The sequence below is a fragment of the Vombatus ursinus genome, unplaced genomic scaffold, assembly GCF_900497805.2.
Source record: "Vombatus ursinus unplaced genomic scaffold, bare-nosed wombat genome assembly UNPS02014833.1, whole genome shotgun sequence".
Lineage (NCBI taxonomy): Eukaryota > Metazoa > Chordata > Mammalia > Diprotodontia > Vombatidae > Vombatus > Vombatus ursinus.
The window spans coordinates 9,054,562-9,072,442 of NW_020954611.1; the positions used below are offsets into that span (position 1 = coordinate 9,054,562).

Below are 17,881 nucleotides of genomic sequence, written 5' to 3' on the forward strand. Positions count from 1 at the left end.
ACACACACACACACACACACACACACACACACACACACACACACACAGCTGACAAACCTGTTCCAAATTTACTAAAGGGATGGTCGGGGTTTCCAGTAGCTTTCTCCAACTGAAACAGTCTCCAGGCATCATTCATTACGTTCTTCTCATGTTCTGAATCAACTGCATTCACCTCTCTCTCTTTGCAGCTTTCATCAAACAAAGGACACAAGAAAAACTGGGCAAATCTAAAACAATAAAAAATGATATAATTAAATATTTGAAAATGAGCTCATTTAAAACAATGCTATCTTTGATGGTCTTCTTGGACAGAGAATAAAAAAACTGCGACAGAGCTGATGAAAAAGTATCATGATGTAGGAAAAATGGTATCTTGGATATATTTCATATCAGAGCCACATCACAGATGCTCACTGCTTAGAAAAAAGAACAAACTTTACATGAAAATGTTAAGAGAGATGTTTAAGGTAATAAGAACTTGTAATTTAATGAGACTGTAAAAGGAGCCTGTGTGAGTGCATTCTCTTTGGAATTACTTACCAAACAAAATACAACCAGAAGCTAATGGTCCTTTGGTCCACACCTCTATATTTCAGTAAGTTTTACACATTTTATCAGTTAGTCAATAAGCATTTATTAAGCACCTACAATAAGCTTAGTGCCAGGGCAGGGGTGGGGAACCTGTGGCCTCAAGACCACACATGGTTTTCTGGGTCCTTGGGTGCAGCAGCCTCGTGATTGAGTCCAAGTTTTACAGAACAAATCCTTTTATTAAGGGAATGTTTTTCTGCGAAGTTTGGATTCAGTCAAAGGGCCACACTTGAGGACCTAGAGGGCCACATGTGGCCTCGAGGCCACCCTGTGCCAGGGATATAAAGAATAGCAAAAAACAGTCCCTACCCTCAAGGAACTCACAGCTTTATGAGGGAGACAACATGCAAATTGCTGTGTACAAACAAGACTTCTACAGGATAAACTGGAGATCATCTCAGAGGGAAGGCACTAGCATTAAAGGAAAGGCTTCTTACAGAAGGTGGGACTTTCACTGAGACTTGCAGGAAGCCAAGGAAACCAAGAGGCAGAGATGAGGAGGGACAGAGTTCCAGGGATGAAGGACAGCCAGTGAAAATGCTTTGCCAGAGTCCAGAGATGGAGTATATGGCAATGAGGAACAGAGAGGATGCCAGTGTCACTGGATTGTAGAGTACATGGGGGTAAAATTAAGAAGATTGGAAAGGTAGGAGGGGGCCAGGTTATGAAGGGCTTTAAGATCCATGTAGATCATTTTATATTTGGTCCTGCAGTAACAGGGAGCCACAGGCATTCACAGGATAGGGGAGTGACACGGTCAGATCAATCTGACAGCTGAGCGGAAGATGGAATGGAGTTGGGAGGGACTTGAGGCAGGAAGATTAATCAGAAAGATCAGGTGTGATGAGGTCATGAGGGATTTGCACCAGGGTGGTGGCAGTGTCAGAAGAAAGAAGAGGCATGTAAGAGCGACGTTAAGAAGATGAGAAACAAGACTTGGGAAGTGTCTGGCTCTGAGTGTGGGCTAGGGTGAGAGAGTGAGGAGTTGAGGAGGACATAGGTTGCTAGCTTGGGTGACCAGGAGGATGGCGGTGCCCTTGACAGTAACAGGGAAGTTAGGAAGAAGGGACAGTTTTGGGGGAAAGATAATGAGTTTAGTTTTGGACACGCTGAGTTTAAGATGTCTACTAGACATCTAACTCAAGATGTCTAATAAGCAGTTAGAGATGTGAGACTGAAGGTCAGGAAAAAGGTTAGAGTTGGACAAATAAAACTAAAAGTCATTTGCATTTACTACCAGAAGCATAAATTAATAGTAACCCACTTAAAAAGCTCTATTAAAAAGACTCCAGAAATTCAAACAAAAAGAACACATTTCTATGAGAAATGATCTAGAAAAAAAATCAACAACTTGATCAAGTAATGATTATAGTACTTGAAGTAAAAATAAACAAATATTGAATGATTCAGTAACATGACATCCTAAAATGAGTACATTAACTCTTCTCATGATTACATTTTGAACTGCTACCAATCAGAAATAATTGTCTAATTATAACTTTCTTAAGTCTTGTTTCAACTTAAGCTGTCTATATCACAGTAACCCAAAGTTATTCATACTATTTTATAATAGCAAAATTTTAAATTCTGATAAATTTTTTAAAAATCAGAACATCTGATTCTAATATTAGCTAAGCCCTACTACAAGGCTTAAGAGGGAAGGAAGTAAGCATTTATTGAGCAACTACTATGTGCCAGGCATTGCATTAGGTGCTTTACAATTATTTCATCTGATCTTCACAATAACCCTGTAAGGAAGATGCTTTTACCCCCATTTTACAGTTAAGGAAACTGAGGTACAGAGAGGTTAGGTGATTTGCTCAGGTTCATACAACTAGTAAGGTCTGAGGCTAGTTTTAAACCAGGTCTTCCTGAATCCAAGCCCAGAGTTCTGTGTCAACTAGCTGCCTCTGAAGCAAGGGTGGACCTAGACTCTTGAGACTATCAACAGAGCAACCACAGCGTTCAACATATCAAAAAGAAACCCAATTACATCACTGATTACTTTATGTAAACACGGATACTTTAGAAAATGTCATACAATCGTATGATTGGAAGAAGTGAGAGGGAACTTAACAGTTACCTAAGTCCAACTCTTACTTTACAGATGCTGAGCTGAGACAGAGACCATGAAAGTCATTTGCCCAGCAGGAATATGATGATATCACAGGCAGTATGAAGACTTAAGCATTGCAGTCCAGTGCTCTTTCCACTTTAAATTAAAAACACGCACATATCTGTTGATGAAGGAAACCATAAAGACAACCTAGATGTGAAATGCACCTGGCTGCAATATGCTGGAGATTCATGTCTGGCTATGTGTAAGTATATATATATAGTCTTCAGTCCATGCTGAACTTGGATTCAGGAAGACTTGAGTTCAAAATCTGGTCTCAAAGGCAACTATGCCCCTCTCTCCCTGACCACTTACCCCACTGTGTGTGTGTGTGTGTGTGTGTGTATACCTGTGTGCATGCATTCATCAAATACACACGCACATTCAAACTGTAGTCTTTTCTTTTAAATATGATTTTCTTTTTGAAAATATATTTCTCTTTAAAGTTTGAGCAAGATAAGAATTATGTCCATTTGTATGACACTTTATTCCATGGAAACTCAGAACATTCTTTTAGAAAAATGGAATTAAACGAGGATCCAATAAATTCTAAATATTAAAATGAGTTGAGAAATATATGCTTAATGCTGCCTTTCTCAAGATATGAACAACTGATGCTGCATGCTTGAGGGCGGGAAACAAAAGAATGGTAGATTTGTGGTTTGGCAGTCTAAAATGTATCTATTTTGAAATAAAATTACATGTAAGTGGAAACAATACCAGAAGCAAAATTATTATATTTCTTTAGACCACTGATGCTTATTTATAGAAATATGATCTGATGCTGGTATAAATTTTATAAGTCAATGAAGCATTTTGTAGGCCTAAAGGCTGTGTCAATGGTTACACTATTTATCTTCCTCTAATACAAAATAAATGTTATTGTTAGCTTAAAAATGAACAAGTACAAAAACAGAACATAAAGTAGTACTGCTTATTATCTTGAGCCAAAATTATAAATATGAAGGTAGTAAAAGTAATAGCCATTGCTAATGTAACTGAAATACATACAGTAGATCAATACTTAACAAATTCATGTTTACCTGTCCAGGGCCCCTTCTAGATGTTTATGGGATACATCAAAGTAGTAGTTGGTGTGTTCTCCACTTGTGAAAGCATTTGAACTCCCTGCATGCTCACTGAGGAATTGGCTGTATTCATTTTCTTTTGGATATTTCTTCGTTCCCAAGAAGAGCATATGTTCACAAAAATGGCTCAAGCCAGCAATATTTGGAGGATCTGATAATGATCCTGAAGAAGAAAGCATGTAAACTTAAGTACACAAACAAGTTTACAAGATTAAACATATTACAAGTATAATAACAATTACTGAATCACAGAATTTAAAGCTATCTCAGAGTCCATCTGATACAACTATAAGATGAAACCTACAACTCCCTCATGTAGTCCATCCCATTCGGGAACAGCTTTTATTACTGGGAAGTTTTCCCTTAAATCAAACTCAGATCTGATTCTCTCTCCGCAATGTCTACCTATGATTTCTATTTCTGCCCTCTGCAGCTGAACAGAATAAGCCTAGCGCCCTCTTCCGTATGATAACCTACCAAATACATGAAGTCCTTTCCACTCCCACCCCAAGTCTTCTCTTCTCCATATTCAGTATCATCCGTTCTTTCAAATGATCTTTATTTGGCATAATCTTTATCAGACCTCTCACCATCCTGACTGTCCTCTTCTGAACATGCTCAATTTTGTCTGTCTTTCCTAAATCAATAATGTTTGTTCTTTCCTTCAGCTTTTTTTTTTGTTTTGGCTGCCAAATCATACTGCTGACTCCCTTAGTTCTTATAAGTCATTTAAACCTGAAAACCAGATATCCAAAACTATTAAAAATAACTAAGTTCACTACTAAGAATTCTAAGTAAATTCCAACTATACAATCCTACAATGTGAGTACTTGCTCAAGACCTCACAGGTAGTAACGGATCTGGGATTCAAACCCAGTTCTCCTAACTTCAAATTCAGTGCTCCATTACAGCATGTTCAATACATTCTATGCAAACAAAATATTAATTATAAGATTTCCTTAAACAGCAAGAGTTTTTATGTGTACTTTTAATTGTTTGATTTACAAAAATTCAATTCACATACAATTTTTTTAGAAACACACCTACTGCATACTATAACTTGTTTATACAGACACACCTGGATACATTGAAATTGAGTCTTTTTTATTATTTCAATATAAATGGAAAGTCCTAATAAATTCCAGGGCAAAGTTAAAGACATAGAAACATAAAAATACCTATGTGTACATCAAGGGCTGCTGATGACTTATCTGTGGTGGGATCACTGATGAGGAGTGCCTTGATGCCGTTTACCAATTCTAATCCACGGTATTCTCGTTTATCCTCTGGAGATTTGATAATATTATTGACTATTCTCTTAACAGCTGGGTTATCCATTTTGCCGCAAGTCCCTCTCTGAAAGCTAAAACATCAGAAGTTTAAATGTCTCCATTTTTTTAAAAAGACACACAGAAAGTTGAACATACAAGATACCAAAAGATTGCAGGTTAATTCTAGGAGGTTTGCCTAAAACCTACCTAACAAAATACAGACATTTCTTGCCTCCCAAAGATTTGCATAAATGACTTCTAAAACCATTTGGAGTACAGATTATATTCGAAGGTCAATATACTTCAAAGCATATAATCCATTTAGGGAAAATTGTCTATTTATATGGAACAATATTTTTATTTATGATGGCTGAGGAGTTACAGCTATAGGAGCAAGGTCTGAAAACCTCAGAAGACTTACAAACCCAAGTAAAAGCACAAAGTAAAATGCAAAGGGGGTAGGGAAGACCTTCAAAATAACATTCATCAAAAAGAAATTACCAGAAAATTTCACACAAAAGGTAACATGTAGTTCTGACGGGTATATACCAACTGAAGGTGTTTAACAGACACTAGGAAATAAATATTTTTAAGAGCAAGGCTAGGGGGCAGCTAGGTGGCGCAGTGGATAGAGCACCAGCCCTGAAGTCAGGAGAACCTGAGTTCAAATCCGCCTCAGACCACACGCTTGACACTTACTAGCTGTGTGACCCTGGGCAAGTCACTTAACCCCAATTGCCTAAAACCAACAACAACAACAACAAAAATGAGAAACAGCAAGGCTGGAGAACTGAGAGTAGTGATAATGTTAACAAAAAGTAAGAACACAATTATTAATAAAACATTTAAATAAATTATACAGACGAGATCAGAAGGAAACACAAACAAGCAGTGCAGTGCTAGAGTTAAATTTAATTTATAATTTAAAAAACAAGCTATGTATGAGATATTTCAGTGTCATATACGATCCTCTTATTCTCTTCTTCTTGGTGCGAGGAAATGTTCATGTTTGTCAAGTTCATAAGTATAAAAAATAAAGTAAAAAGCACTGGGCCTGGGGGCTTGAATGAGTTACCAAAGTATCAAGTGAACTAGACATTGATCTGGAATGAGGGAGGCAAATATGGTGAAGATATTTCACGAACACCGTTATCTCGGGAGAAGTAGCCAAGTGACCTTGTAAAACCAGGGAAATCCTCCATGAGTTAAGAGAAGTTCAGAGGTAAGTCACTGGTTTTATGAGGCATATTTGTCCTTTTATGGGTAGGATTATAGTTTATGGGTCAAGATCTCTATGAGATATCATAAGAAATGCTCAGTAAATTATTTTTTCAGTATATCTAGTTCTTTGGGTTGCCCATTAATATCAAACATATTTACATAAGAACCTTCCCTCAAGAATATTGATCTCTATTAAGAATGTGTCCTATTGGCTTCATTTTTAAAATATATAGAGAACTAAGTCAAATTTATAAGAATACAAGTCAATCCCCAATTGATAAATGGTCAAAGGATATGAACAGGCAGTTCTCAGATGAAGAAATTAAAGCTATATGAAAAAGTCATATGAAAAAATGCTCTAAATCACTATTGATTAGAGAAATGCAAATCAAAACAACTCTGAGGTACCACATCACACCTATTAGATTGGGTAACATGACAAAACAGAAAAATGATAAATGTTGGAGAAGATGTGGGAAAACTGGAACACTAATGCATTGTTAGTGGAGCTGTAAACTGATTCAACCATTCTGGAGAGCAATTTAGAACTATGCCCAAAGGGCTATAAAAATGTGTATACCCTTTGACCCAGCAAAAGTACTTCTAGGGCTGTATCCAAAAGATCATAAAAATGGGAAAAGGACCCACACGTACAAAAATATTTATAGCAGCTCCTTCTGTGGTGGCCAAGAATTGGAAATTGAGGGGATGCCCATCAATTGGGGAATGGCTGAACAAGGTGTGGTACATGAATGTGAGGGAACACTATTGTGCTATAAGAAATGATAAGCAAGCAAACATCAGAAAAACCTGCAAAGACTTGTATATGAACTGATTCTGAGTAAAGTAAGCAGAACCAGGAGAACGTTGTGCACAGTGACAGCTACACTGTGTGATGACTAACTTTGATAGACTCAGACCTTCTCAGCAATGCAAGGATCTAAGACATCTCCAAAAGTCTCATGATGGAAAATGCCATCCACATCCAGAGAAAGAACTATGGAGTTTGAATGCAGATCAAAGCATACTATTTGATCTCTCTCTTTTATTTTTTCTTCTGTTTCGTTTTGCTTCTTCTTTCTTGTGGTTCCTCCTACTGGTTCCAATTCTTATTTATAACATGACTAATGTGAAAATATGTTTAATAGGAATGTATATGTAGAGCATACATCAGATTGCATGCCTTCTTGGGGAGGGAAGTGGGGGGGGATTTAAAACTCATAAGCTTATGAAAGTGAATGTTGAAAACTAAAAATAAATCAATCAATTAAGAAAAAAAAAACAACCCTGCATATCTTCCGACCCACAATACCACTATTAAGTCTGCATGAGAAAAAGATCAAAGAAAACGGAAAAGGAGCTATTTGTACAAGTATTTTTAGCACCTCTTTTTTGCAGTGGCAAAGAATATGAAGTTGAGGGGCTGTCCATCAACTGGGTAATAGATAAACAAATTACGGTATATGTTTGTGATGTAATATTACTGTGCTATAAGAAATGACAAGCAAAATCATTTCAGAAAAAACCTGGGAAGACTTAAATGCACTCATGCAAAGTGAAGTATACATAGCAACAGCAATATTGTAAGGATGATAAACTCTGAAAGATTTAATTACTCTGATCAAAATGATGATCCAAGACAATTCCAAAGGCCTTATGATGAAAAAATGCTATCTACCTCCAGAGAAAGAACTAATAAACTCCAAATGAAGATTGAAGCATACTTTTATTACTCTCTTCTTTTTATTTTTTTGTGTTTCTTTTGCAACATGACTAAACTGGAAATATATTTTGTATGACTTCACATGTATAATTTAAATCAAATTGCTTGCCTTCCCAAGGAGAGAAAGATCAGGGGGAGAATTTGGAACTCAAAATTTTTTTAAAAAAAGTAATTTTTCTTACATATAATTGGAAAATATTTAACTAAATAAACTTTTAAAATTCTTTACAAAAAAAAAAAAAGGAATGTGTCTTACATGGGGTAATAGAAGATGCATATTACTGTTTTTCAAACCACACATACAATATAACATACAGAAACACTACTATTGATGATCAGCAGAATATGGTTAAGTATAATTCTACAGAAAAACATAAAACTTAATACTATTTTATAATGTGCAGGTGCCAACGGGATAAGCCACCAAAATCTAATTAAAACTAAAGAGTGATGAAATTAATGGCTAAGTCAATTATGTATCATTTCATGATAGAAGGGAATTAACAAAGTGATGGTAATTCCCCAGTACAACTGGTATGATCATATATCTTCATGGACTTTCCAGGCAAGATGGGACAAGAATATCCAAAACACCCTAAATAAACAGCAGCCAACAAATGATAAGCCTATAAGGGATGCACCTTCAATGAACAAAATTTACTGGGAAGAATGAGAGGTAACTGCAAAAGCAATCATCCATAAAACAATCTAGCTAGACTACATACAGCATACCAGGTTGTTTTAACAATCAAAGATTTTAGATGTAAAGTTCAACATTTACAAAATAATGAATTCTAAAACTTCTATTCCCCTCATTTTTGAATGTGAATTCTCATTTAAATTCACAAAGTGGCTCCTAAGAAGGTGAAGGAAAGTTCACCTTAGTTACAAACGCCTATTCTTGTTTTGTTAAATGTGGAAAAGTTTTTTAAACAAGAAAAAAGAAAGATCTGCTCTACCCCTTCCCATAATCCTAATGTACAGATTGTCTCTGATTCCTTATTTCCTAACCCAAATATCTTTTTTAAAGTGACTAAACCCTAGATTTAGATAACCCTTCTGATTTAAGCCTGTTCATAACAGTCATCAAAGTCCTTCAGAAGCAACAACATATTTCATTTGAGAAATAACCCATTAATGCTAAAATTCACACCTGGACATTAAAGCTTCCCTTGATCACACATACTTTGTATAGCAATGAGATGGATTCCACAAGTTTGGGCAGAAACCAACCCCATAACATTTGAGAGTCAAAGTCTATGCCTGGGAGCAATAAGAGCTCCAACTTCAAACTGATAGTGCCTCTAAAAACTGCCACCACAATCAAGAAACAATAAAGAATTTGCCAAGCAAAACCCACTACCAACAGCCTACCACTTACTCTTCGTTTTCCCCAAAACAAATATCTGTCCACACTTTCCAAAGCAATTGAATTCATACCTTCTGGGATAAAGGAAGAAGGAAAGGAATAAGGATTCTCAAGCTTCCTCTGATGAACTAACTCATCAACAGCTTGCCAGCCTCTTGAGTATTTATGATCTCATGAGGTCACCTGACTCAGCTGAGCCACTTATAAGCAATAAACAAAAAGCCTTCACTAACAACTTTTTAAAATAACAAGGGCTATCCAAAAACAAAAACAAAACAAGCTTAAGTGCTTAAGGACGTCAAAGTAGAAAACCTAGTTCTAAAAGAAATACTTTCTTCAAAAAGTATTCAAATTCAAGATGTCACATGCAAAATCATTTATAGGCACCAGCAGAATTATTTTTAATAGACCACAGTGCAGTGAAAACTTTAAAATGCACCACTATCAGCTTTTAGTGTTCTATTGCATTGCTTTCTAGTAGATCAATTTCTGCACATATTAAAATGCTGTTAAGAATTTAAATAAATGTGATTTAGAATCAAAGAATGTTAGAGCTGAATAGGCCCTATAAGGAGCACAGGTTTCCATAGGATGGTTCTCCCTCCTCCCCCCACTCTTCCAGGCTACTTCTTATGAAGTATAAAATTTTTTTGGAAGTTTGAAATTATAGACTAAAAATCAGCAATAAAATTTTAAAACTTTCACACCAAATTGAGATTTTGATGAAAATAACTGCTTTGTTATCAACAAAATATTGGGATTATTTTCTTTACCAGATTTCCGCCAGAGGCCAGAGAAAACAGTATTCCATGGGAGAATGAGCACTGTCCTCCGAAGGCTTGAGCCTGAGCTCCAGCCTGGCTGCTCATGAGCTGTTGGAGCAGGAGGGCAAAGCTCTCCATCTCTCTGAGCTTTTGCTTCCTTGATAAAATTGAGGAGTTGGACAAAATTATCTCTAAGGTCCCTTCCAAGCATAACATTATGTGATGCTAGTCACTTTAACACTAACTTAGCCTCTTCTATTTAGACAATTAAGATGGAAGACCATTATTTTTGTACTGTCACAGAAACAGCATGTGGCATACACTGGAGTCTCATTAGAAGAGCAAAGCAAGTCAACATAATAAATTCTTCCTTCTCTGGAATCTAGCTGCCTACTTCCAAAGTGTCTAGTGACTGAAAAGCAGATAGGAATACAAGAAAAATAGGATGATCAATACCACACTACAAATTTTCTATTAGACAGAGATAATCATAAAAAAGAATCATCTAAGGCCACAGCAGAGTTAACGTGGTTATGCATTTAACTTCTCAATAAAATTAATGTTACCCCTAGGACACTGATAAAATATTTCTATTAAGCACTTACCTGAAACTCTTTAATGCAAACACTCACTTTATGCAATCCAGATGATGTTTTATAGCTGTCTGTAATTTGGGTTTCCATAAATGAAATCCTACTTTCTAGTGGTGTTTATTATTTCAGAGATGCTTTGTCTATATTTTTATTGAATTTGTTTATACTGACTTTTAATATTTTAAATTTGTTTTTTAAATGACCTGGCCTTTCTGTTAAGTAGTTTACAATCTAAAATATCAAAGTACCTTCAGGGACTTTCTATTTTAAAACTGAGCGGGATCATGTGACCAACAGGATGGTAGAATAGTTGTTTTCAACAATCCTCAGCAACCCAAAAACCTCAGAAAAAGGAATTAGGTGATAAAGGAAATATATGGTGAATTCTTTTGGGGGAAGACTCTATTTGCAAAGTGTATGAATGTCCCCTAATTCTTTTTTTTTTTTAAACTACCAGTTCTCCCTATTTTATTCAGGCTGAAAGTGAAGGGGGCTACTCACAGGCTGATCCCACTAGTGATCAGTATGGGAGGTTTGACCTGCTCCATTTCCAGCCCGGGCCAGTTTGCCCAGGCTCTTTAGGCAACCCCCATCCATTCTTGGAGGCTCACCATACTGATGACAGACTCAGTACGGGTATCTGATCTGAAACAGCCCTTTGCAGCTTAGAAATCCTGAGAGATCTGACAGCTTTGGTCTCCCAGTAGTTGAGAGTGTAGGCATGTGCCACCATGCCCTACAAATATCCCCTATTTCACCTATTTTTGTAAAATCTCTGTATATTTGTAAAAGTTACTTGTGATTCTAGCCTCTTATTATTAGGTCAATTGTATAGAGCCTGCCAATATTAGTACTGAAAAGAATATAAAATCACCAGTGAACATTTAGGCAAATGAACAAAAATCATCATTTTACAAACTGATCTTCCTGACAAAGCTAGAAGACTTTCTTTAAGCAAGGTCCTGGGGACTAACGATGGTCTACAGGGCTCTCAAAGCAGCCACGAGGTTACTCTGAAATTCAATGGATATATAGCAAAGTTTCCTACCTAACAGAGTAAAACACAGAATAATAACTCAACTGCACATAGTGTGTTACAAGGTTTACAACTATCTCTTGCAAGTATCCTCATTTTACAGATAAGAACATTGAAGTTCAAAATCATAAAGTGGTTCCCCATAGGCTCACTGTCATACTAAGCATCAGAGCCAGGAGTCCAACAGGTGTCCTGAGTTCAAGACTAGTGGACCAGGTCTTTTCAACATATCACTCTCTCTCTTCTCTTCAAATTTACCAAAAGCAGGGAAGAACAAAACAGTTTATAGGACCACTGTCATAGATGAAGTCCACAAGGGAGACTGCCTACAGTAAAGGGAAAGAGAAACAAGGAATGTAAAACCTCACTGAAGATCAAATGCAGTACAGTTTTCTATGACCCCCACCAAAAACTATGATCTTTTCTTTCCTTTCCTGTCCCTACATGACAAGGGTTAAGCAGATGAGAGTTGAATGGATTCAAAGGGCACTGTCTCAGGATATAAGTGATGCCATAGGGTCTTTCACCAAGTTAAAGTGGTTTGTGGAATAAAAACTGAGACCCTTTCTCCTCCAAAGAGATATATTCATTACATAAACTTGTGAAATCTTACAAGCTCTAAAGGCCATCCTAGAAATGAAGGCACACTGATGCCAGGCTGTACTTACCTCTTCTGTGCAAGAATTAAGAAAAAGAGGGCTTGCCAAACAATGATGGGCCATTTAACATAATCATCAAGTAGGCACACACAGGTATGTCTTCAATAAATACTTACTGATGATAAACATTCTTGGCCACATCAAAAAACAGAGAACACATAAAGTATAGCCATGAGTCAGCCAAGTTAATAATAATAAAATATGTTGATTTTTTTAACTGAAGTTTGTACATAACATGTAGGTTTCCACAGTTATTTACCACTTTGGATTTAACCCTGCTTTGGGTCATAACTGCTATTAAAAAATAAAATGACACCCCAACTCACAATACTGGGAAATACAATCAGGTAAGAGCAAAATACCAAATTAATGCAGAAATTACTCCCTCCCTACTATTAATCAACACTCATCAACACATCCCTCCCGGGATGTGAAGAGCAGGATCTTCATACCTTTGAACAACAACAAAACCCCACCTTAACTCTAAACTTTGGCAGGCTAAAATGTCAAATGAATTCTAGAGATAAAAATCCCTTTTTTTAGATGCCCCCAGACCTTTGGGACAAGGATTGCCTTGAACTTAACTACTATTAATTTCCAAAGGTCCATAAGCAATTAAGGGTTTTGACATTTTAATCAACACTCTAAATTTCCACTCAAAACTTGCCAAAAAAAAAAAAGCAGTCAAATATTAATATCTGACTGGGTCCCCAGAATCCTATACCTACTCCAGTCAGGTACATGCTCATTTATCCCTGCCTAGAGGCTTAGTTCTATTCAAATTTTGACCTCAGTTGTGGCATACAGGAAGCCTCCAATCCAGAAGTTGTTGGCTAAGCATCAAGATAATTCCTGTTGCAGGTCATCCATCCAGTTCTGATCCTAGTTCCCTGTAGACCTAGATTCATGACCTGTTACCTAACTCCTCTGTATTCTCATCCTAGTTACCCAAACCCTGTATATACTTCCCTGGGTTTCCTGATCCTTGACTCTATTTATCCCCAACACTCTGCCTCACCCAGACTACTCAAAAGACTGCTCTCCATGCATACCTTCTTGCCTATGCTGATCTCAAATCCTTCTTGAACCCACGGATCTCTTCTTTCCTTCCCTTTACCACTAACCCAGAGTTTAAAAAAATAATACTTTTTTGTGTGTCATAGACTCCTTTCTCAGAATATTTTTAAATGCAAAAAAATAAAATACACAGGATTACAAAGGAAGCCCATTATATTTTGCAACCATTATTCAAAATACTTTTTAAAAACAAGTTCACTGACCCCACGTTAATCCCTGCAATAGACCTGGCTATGATTCCTTGCTGCCTAGAAACTAATCCCTCTAATGTAATAATACTCTCAAACCAAGTCCTGTCCCACTCCACTCCAGCCCAAGATCCAGCAAAACAGGGATATATTTTTCCCCAGAATATAAAGAACTAAAACGGCCTTCAAGATAACCTGGTCTGCCCCCTTATTTTTACAAAGAAAGAACATATTCATAAGGCAATGATGAATACCAATAAACAGCTTTAGCTATGTAAGTGTTGGGCTGCTTCAATTAGCCTTCTAATACAGAGTTTCACTTCATTCACTGAGATTCTTGCCAAAGTGAAACAACTAGACTACAAAACCAAAGTCTGAAGAAAGGACTGAGACCATACACTGTCTTGTCAACATTCTTAATATAGTTTTAATAATTCTGCCTGTGAGATTACAAAATAGTTCTATGGAAGTTAAATACATTAATTGAGCAAAGGAGTAATAAAGAAGAATAAAAATGGAACAATTAGTCATCACAATTGGGACACATGAACCAATGCTTTTCCTAACATTCTGTTTTCATCATGTAAAGTTAATGGAAAAATATCATAAAATATTTTAATAAATTCATACAAAACTCAACAGAATATATTAACGAATCACACAGAAAACTTGATAAAGTTACATTTATCAAGAAACAAAACTGGAAAGCTTAAATAACTAGAATTATGTTTCATCTCAGAAAGAGAGCTAGGTTATATCGTCCAGGATATTACACATTTTCATATTCTATATTTTTATCACAGAGAAAAAATGCAAGTAGATAAACTGACTTTTTAGGAAGTGGACTAGAGATAGTGTCCAAATTCCATAATTTCATCTGCATAGGAAATTTCCTATGGAAGCAACAAACATTTATTAAATACTTATGTGCCAGGCATTTTACTAAGTGCTTGGTATACAAAAGAAATACAAAAACAAAAAACCAGTCCCTGTTCAAGCTCAGTCTAATGTAAGAGATAACAAGCAAACAACTACCTACAAACAACATACAGAGAAGATAAACTGGAGATCATCTCAGGGGAAAAGCACTAAGACTAAGGAGGACTGGAAAAGGCTTCTTTCAGAAGGTGGGACTGAGAACTAAGCCTTGCAGGAAGTCAAGGAAGCCAGGAGGCAGAGATAAGGAGGTAAAAGGTTCCAGGCATGGGGGACAGGCAGTGAAAATGCAGTTAGTTGGGAGATAGAGTGTTATCTGTGAGGACCAGCAAGGACACCAGTGTCACTGGATCACAAGTTGGTGAGAGTAAGGTGTTAAAAAGACTAGAAAGGTAGGAAAGGGTCAGGTTAGAAAGGGCTTTAGAGAATTTTATATTTGATTCTGGAGACAACAGAGAGCCACTGGAGCTGAATGAATTGGGGGGAGGGGGTAACATGGTCAGACCTACACTTAAGAAGGATTAATTTGACACCTATTGGATGCAAATGAGCAAATTACATATAAACTCAGTGTTACAAAGTTGTCTGGGGCACTGAGAGATTAAGTGGATTGCCCATGGCCACATGTGGAATTCATCAGGGACTGAACCTGAACCTAGATCTTCTTGACTCCAAGGACAGCTCTCCATAAAACACTGCCTCTCTTCAACAAGTTACTATTAGGCATTTATAGAAAAAAACAAACTTGCAGCGCCAGTACAGATCCAGCGGTCACCTATACCTCCTACACCTACAATAGTGTACAGAAATCACATATTAATAATGATGGACCTGACAAAATCCTAATGTATTTCTACATCAAAGGAATTATGTTCAGTAGGATTTTAGCATAAAGTACTGGTAGCTTAAGCTTCACAATATTACTTGGTACCAGAAAGAGTTGGAGGAAAAAAAAAAGCATCTCACACCTTTTACCGGAGAGGTTGGGCGCTATGGTGGGGAAAGTTGCACATATGTTGTTAGTCAATCTGTTGGTTGATTTTGCTGATTATTCCTTTTTATATCTTTCCAGAAAAAGAAAGACATGCTGGGGATGGAAAGGTGGCAAATATATTCAGAAACAAATGAGATATAAAAACAAAAGGCATCCTCATTAAAAAAGAGAGGAAACAAAAGTCCCTTAAAAAAAAAAATGCCAGGTTTTTTCATTCAGAAAGCTAGCCCAGGCAGACAGGGTTTTATCAATGTTTTTATGTCATCTCAAGTGTAACAGTATTTAGTGTATGAAGGTAAACAGATAAAACTATGAATGAGATGCCTAGTAAAAATAATAATCTTTTCAAAAGATATACAGCTTGAAAATCTGGTTAAAATTGCTCAAGCGCCACCCCCTACACAAGAAACATAGCACTCGTGCTCACTAAAGTGGAGAATTTGAATAAGAACTCAGACTTATTATTCTGGCTATATGAGACACGCCTCTGGAAGTTTAAACTGGAGAATCCCTGGCACTGGTATGTTTGTGTGTTAGTCTGGTTATTCGAGCTTGCTGGTTCAGATTCTTTAAATGGAAATTTGTGGTTCATTTTCTATATGAATAGCGTAAGTACACAAAGAATTCTCATGTATACATATACATGATATTTTATAGACATATAAAAACGTGCATTGTGTTTATACAAAATAAAAGGACTGGTCCTCCAAGCAAATTACTTAGGAGGCTCTGGTATTAACCCACCTACTTGGATGTTTTCTACATTTCTACAGCTTCTATATGAATCCTTTCCTGTTCCTATAGTGGCTGGATTCTCTCCCCTCTCACCCCAATCCTCCCCCCCATAAAACTTCCTCACACATCCCTTGTCTCCCTTGGCTAGATAATAAGCTCTTCTAAAGCTTTTATCTTCATATCCACAGCACCTAGCACAATATCTAGCACAAGGTAGGGAATTAACATATACTTGAATGATTGATGGGGCTGAACTCAACCCAGTCAGACCTGCATTCTTAGAATGATTACAAACTGTGTGATGCTGATAAGTAAATACTGACTCTGTTTGAAATGGGGGGAAGAGGATCACCAGACGGTGAGAAATACCAGGAGGAGCATAAGCTCAGAGAAGGCAAAGGTGGAAAAAGATCTGCAGAGACTGCAGTCCACTCCATCCACATTTTTTTACTGGTCCATTACTACTCCTACTACCAGCACAACTGCAGCTCCCAAGGGCAGCTAGGTGGCACAGTAGATATAGCTTCAGCCTTGGAGTCAGGAGGACCTGAGTTCAAATATGACCTCAGACACTTAACACTTACTGGCTGTGTGACCCTGGTCAAGTCACTTAACCCCACTGCACAACAAAAACAAAAACAAAAACAAAACCCATAACTGCAGCTCCCATTGCTTCTCTTCACTCTTCTCCCTGATTCCTTTCCTAGACTGAAACTTGTTCTCTAGAGCCATATTTCAGCACAATTAGGAGCTTACTGTATGCTGTATTGTTTTCTCTCTGGCTATGTCAGTAGATCTTCTACAGCAGTTTGGTTTATGCTGTGTCTCCCCAAACAGACTATATAAATTTCTTGGTTGGGGACAGGGACTTCATCTTATATATACCTTTTTTTTCTTTTTAACTGCCCACTGCATCCACCACACTGGTAGATACAAGGGTGGTTTTTAATACTTGATTTAGTTCTATCTTTATAATTGAAAAACAAGGTTCCTAGCTTCTCCCTATTATTACAAACATCTGTTCAGATCCAACTGTGTACAGGGCATTAGAGACAAAAAGACAAAGCCATGGTACTGGTTGGTTTTTTTCCCCCAGCTGCCCCCGAACCCTAAAAATACAACTTTCAGTGTTAGTTCTATTTGCAGTAAGAGAAGGCAGTGCTAAAAATACAATTTTCAGTGATGATTCTGGTTGCAGTCAGAGAGGGCGAGACAGATGACTTTTCTTTGGTATGTTACAACTAAGTCACATGGCTTCCATTCCCATAAAGTTTATGTGTTTTAAAAAGGGGGTACTTTTCATGGTCCTCCCCACCAAAAAAATTAGCTGGCTAAAATTCATCCAAACACTGATTTAAAAAAAAAAAATAAACACCTAAAAAAAAATAAACACCACCATCACAACCAGGTGAATCCATTTCCATCCTAAAACAAAAATGAACATCAAAAATACTGACATAGAGCTCTGGCCTTGGGGACAGGAGGACCTGAGTTCAAATTCGGCTTCAGATACTTGACAC

General features: G+C 37.0%; 1 protein-coding gene across 2 annotated transcripts in view; it reads right to left on the reverse strand.

The window, feature by feature from the left end:
- IDE (insulin degrading enzyme) overlaps positions 1-17,881 on the reverse strand; it is a 111,235-nt gene that overhangs the window by 79,321 nt on the left and 14,033 nt on the right. Inside the window, exons 1-4 of one of the 2 annotated variants that reach the window (XM_027839810.1) lie at positions 9,451-9,512; positions 4,974-5,158; positions 3,751-3,958; positions 58-227 (exon numbers count right to left, since the gene is read on the reverse strand). In XM_027839810.1, the coding sequence (XP_027695611.1) occupies positions 58-227; positions 3,751-3,958; positions 4,974-5,133 (538 nt within the window). In that variant the 5' untranslated portion in view covers positions 5,134-5,158; positions 9,451-9,512. Of the gene's footprint in view, positions 1-57; positions 228-3,750; positions 3,959-4,973; positions 5,159-9,450; positions 9,513-17,881 lie in introns of those variants that run through there. The other variant, XM_027839809.1, reaches the window with a different exon arrangement.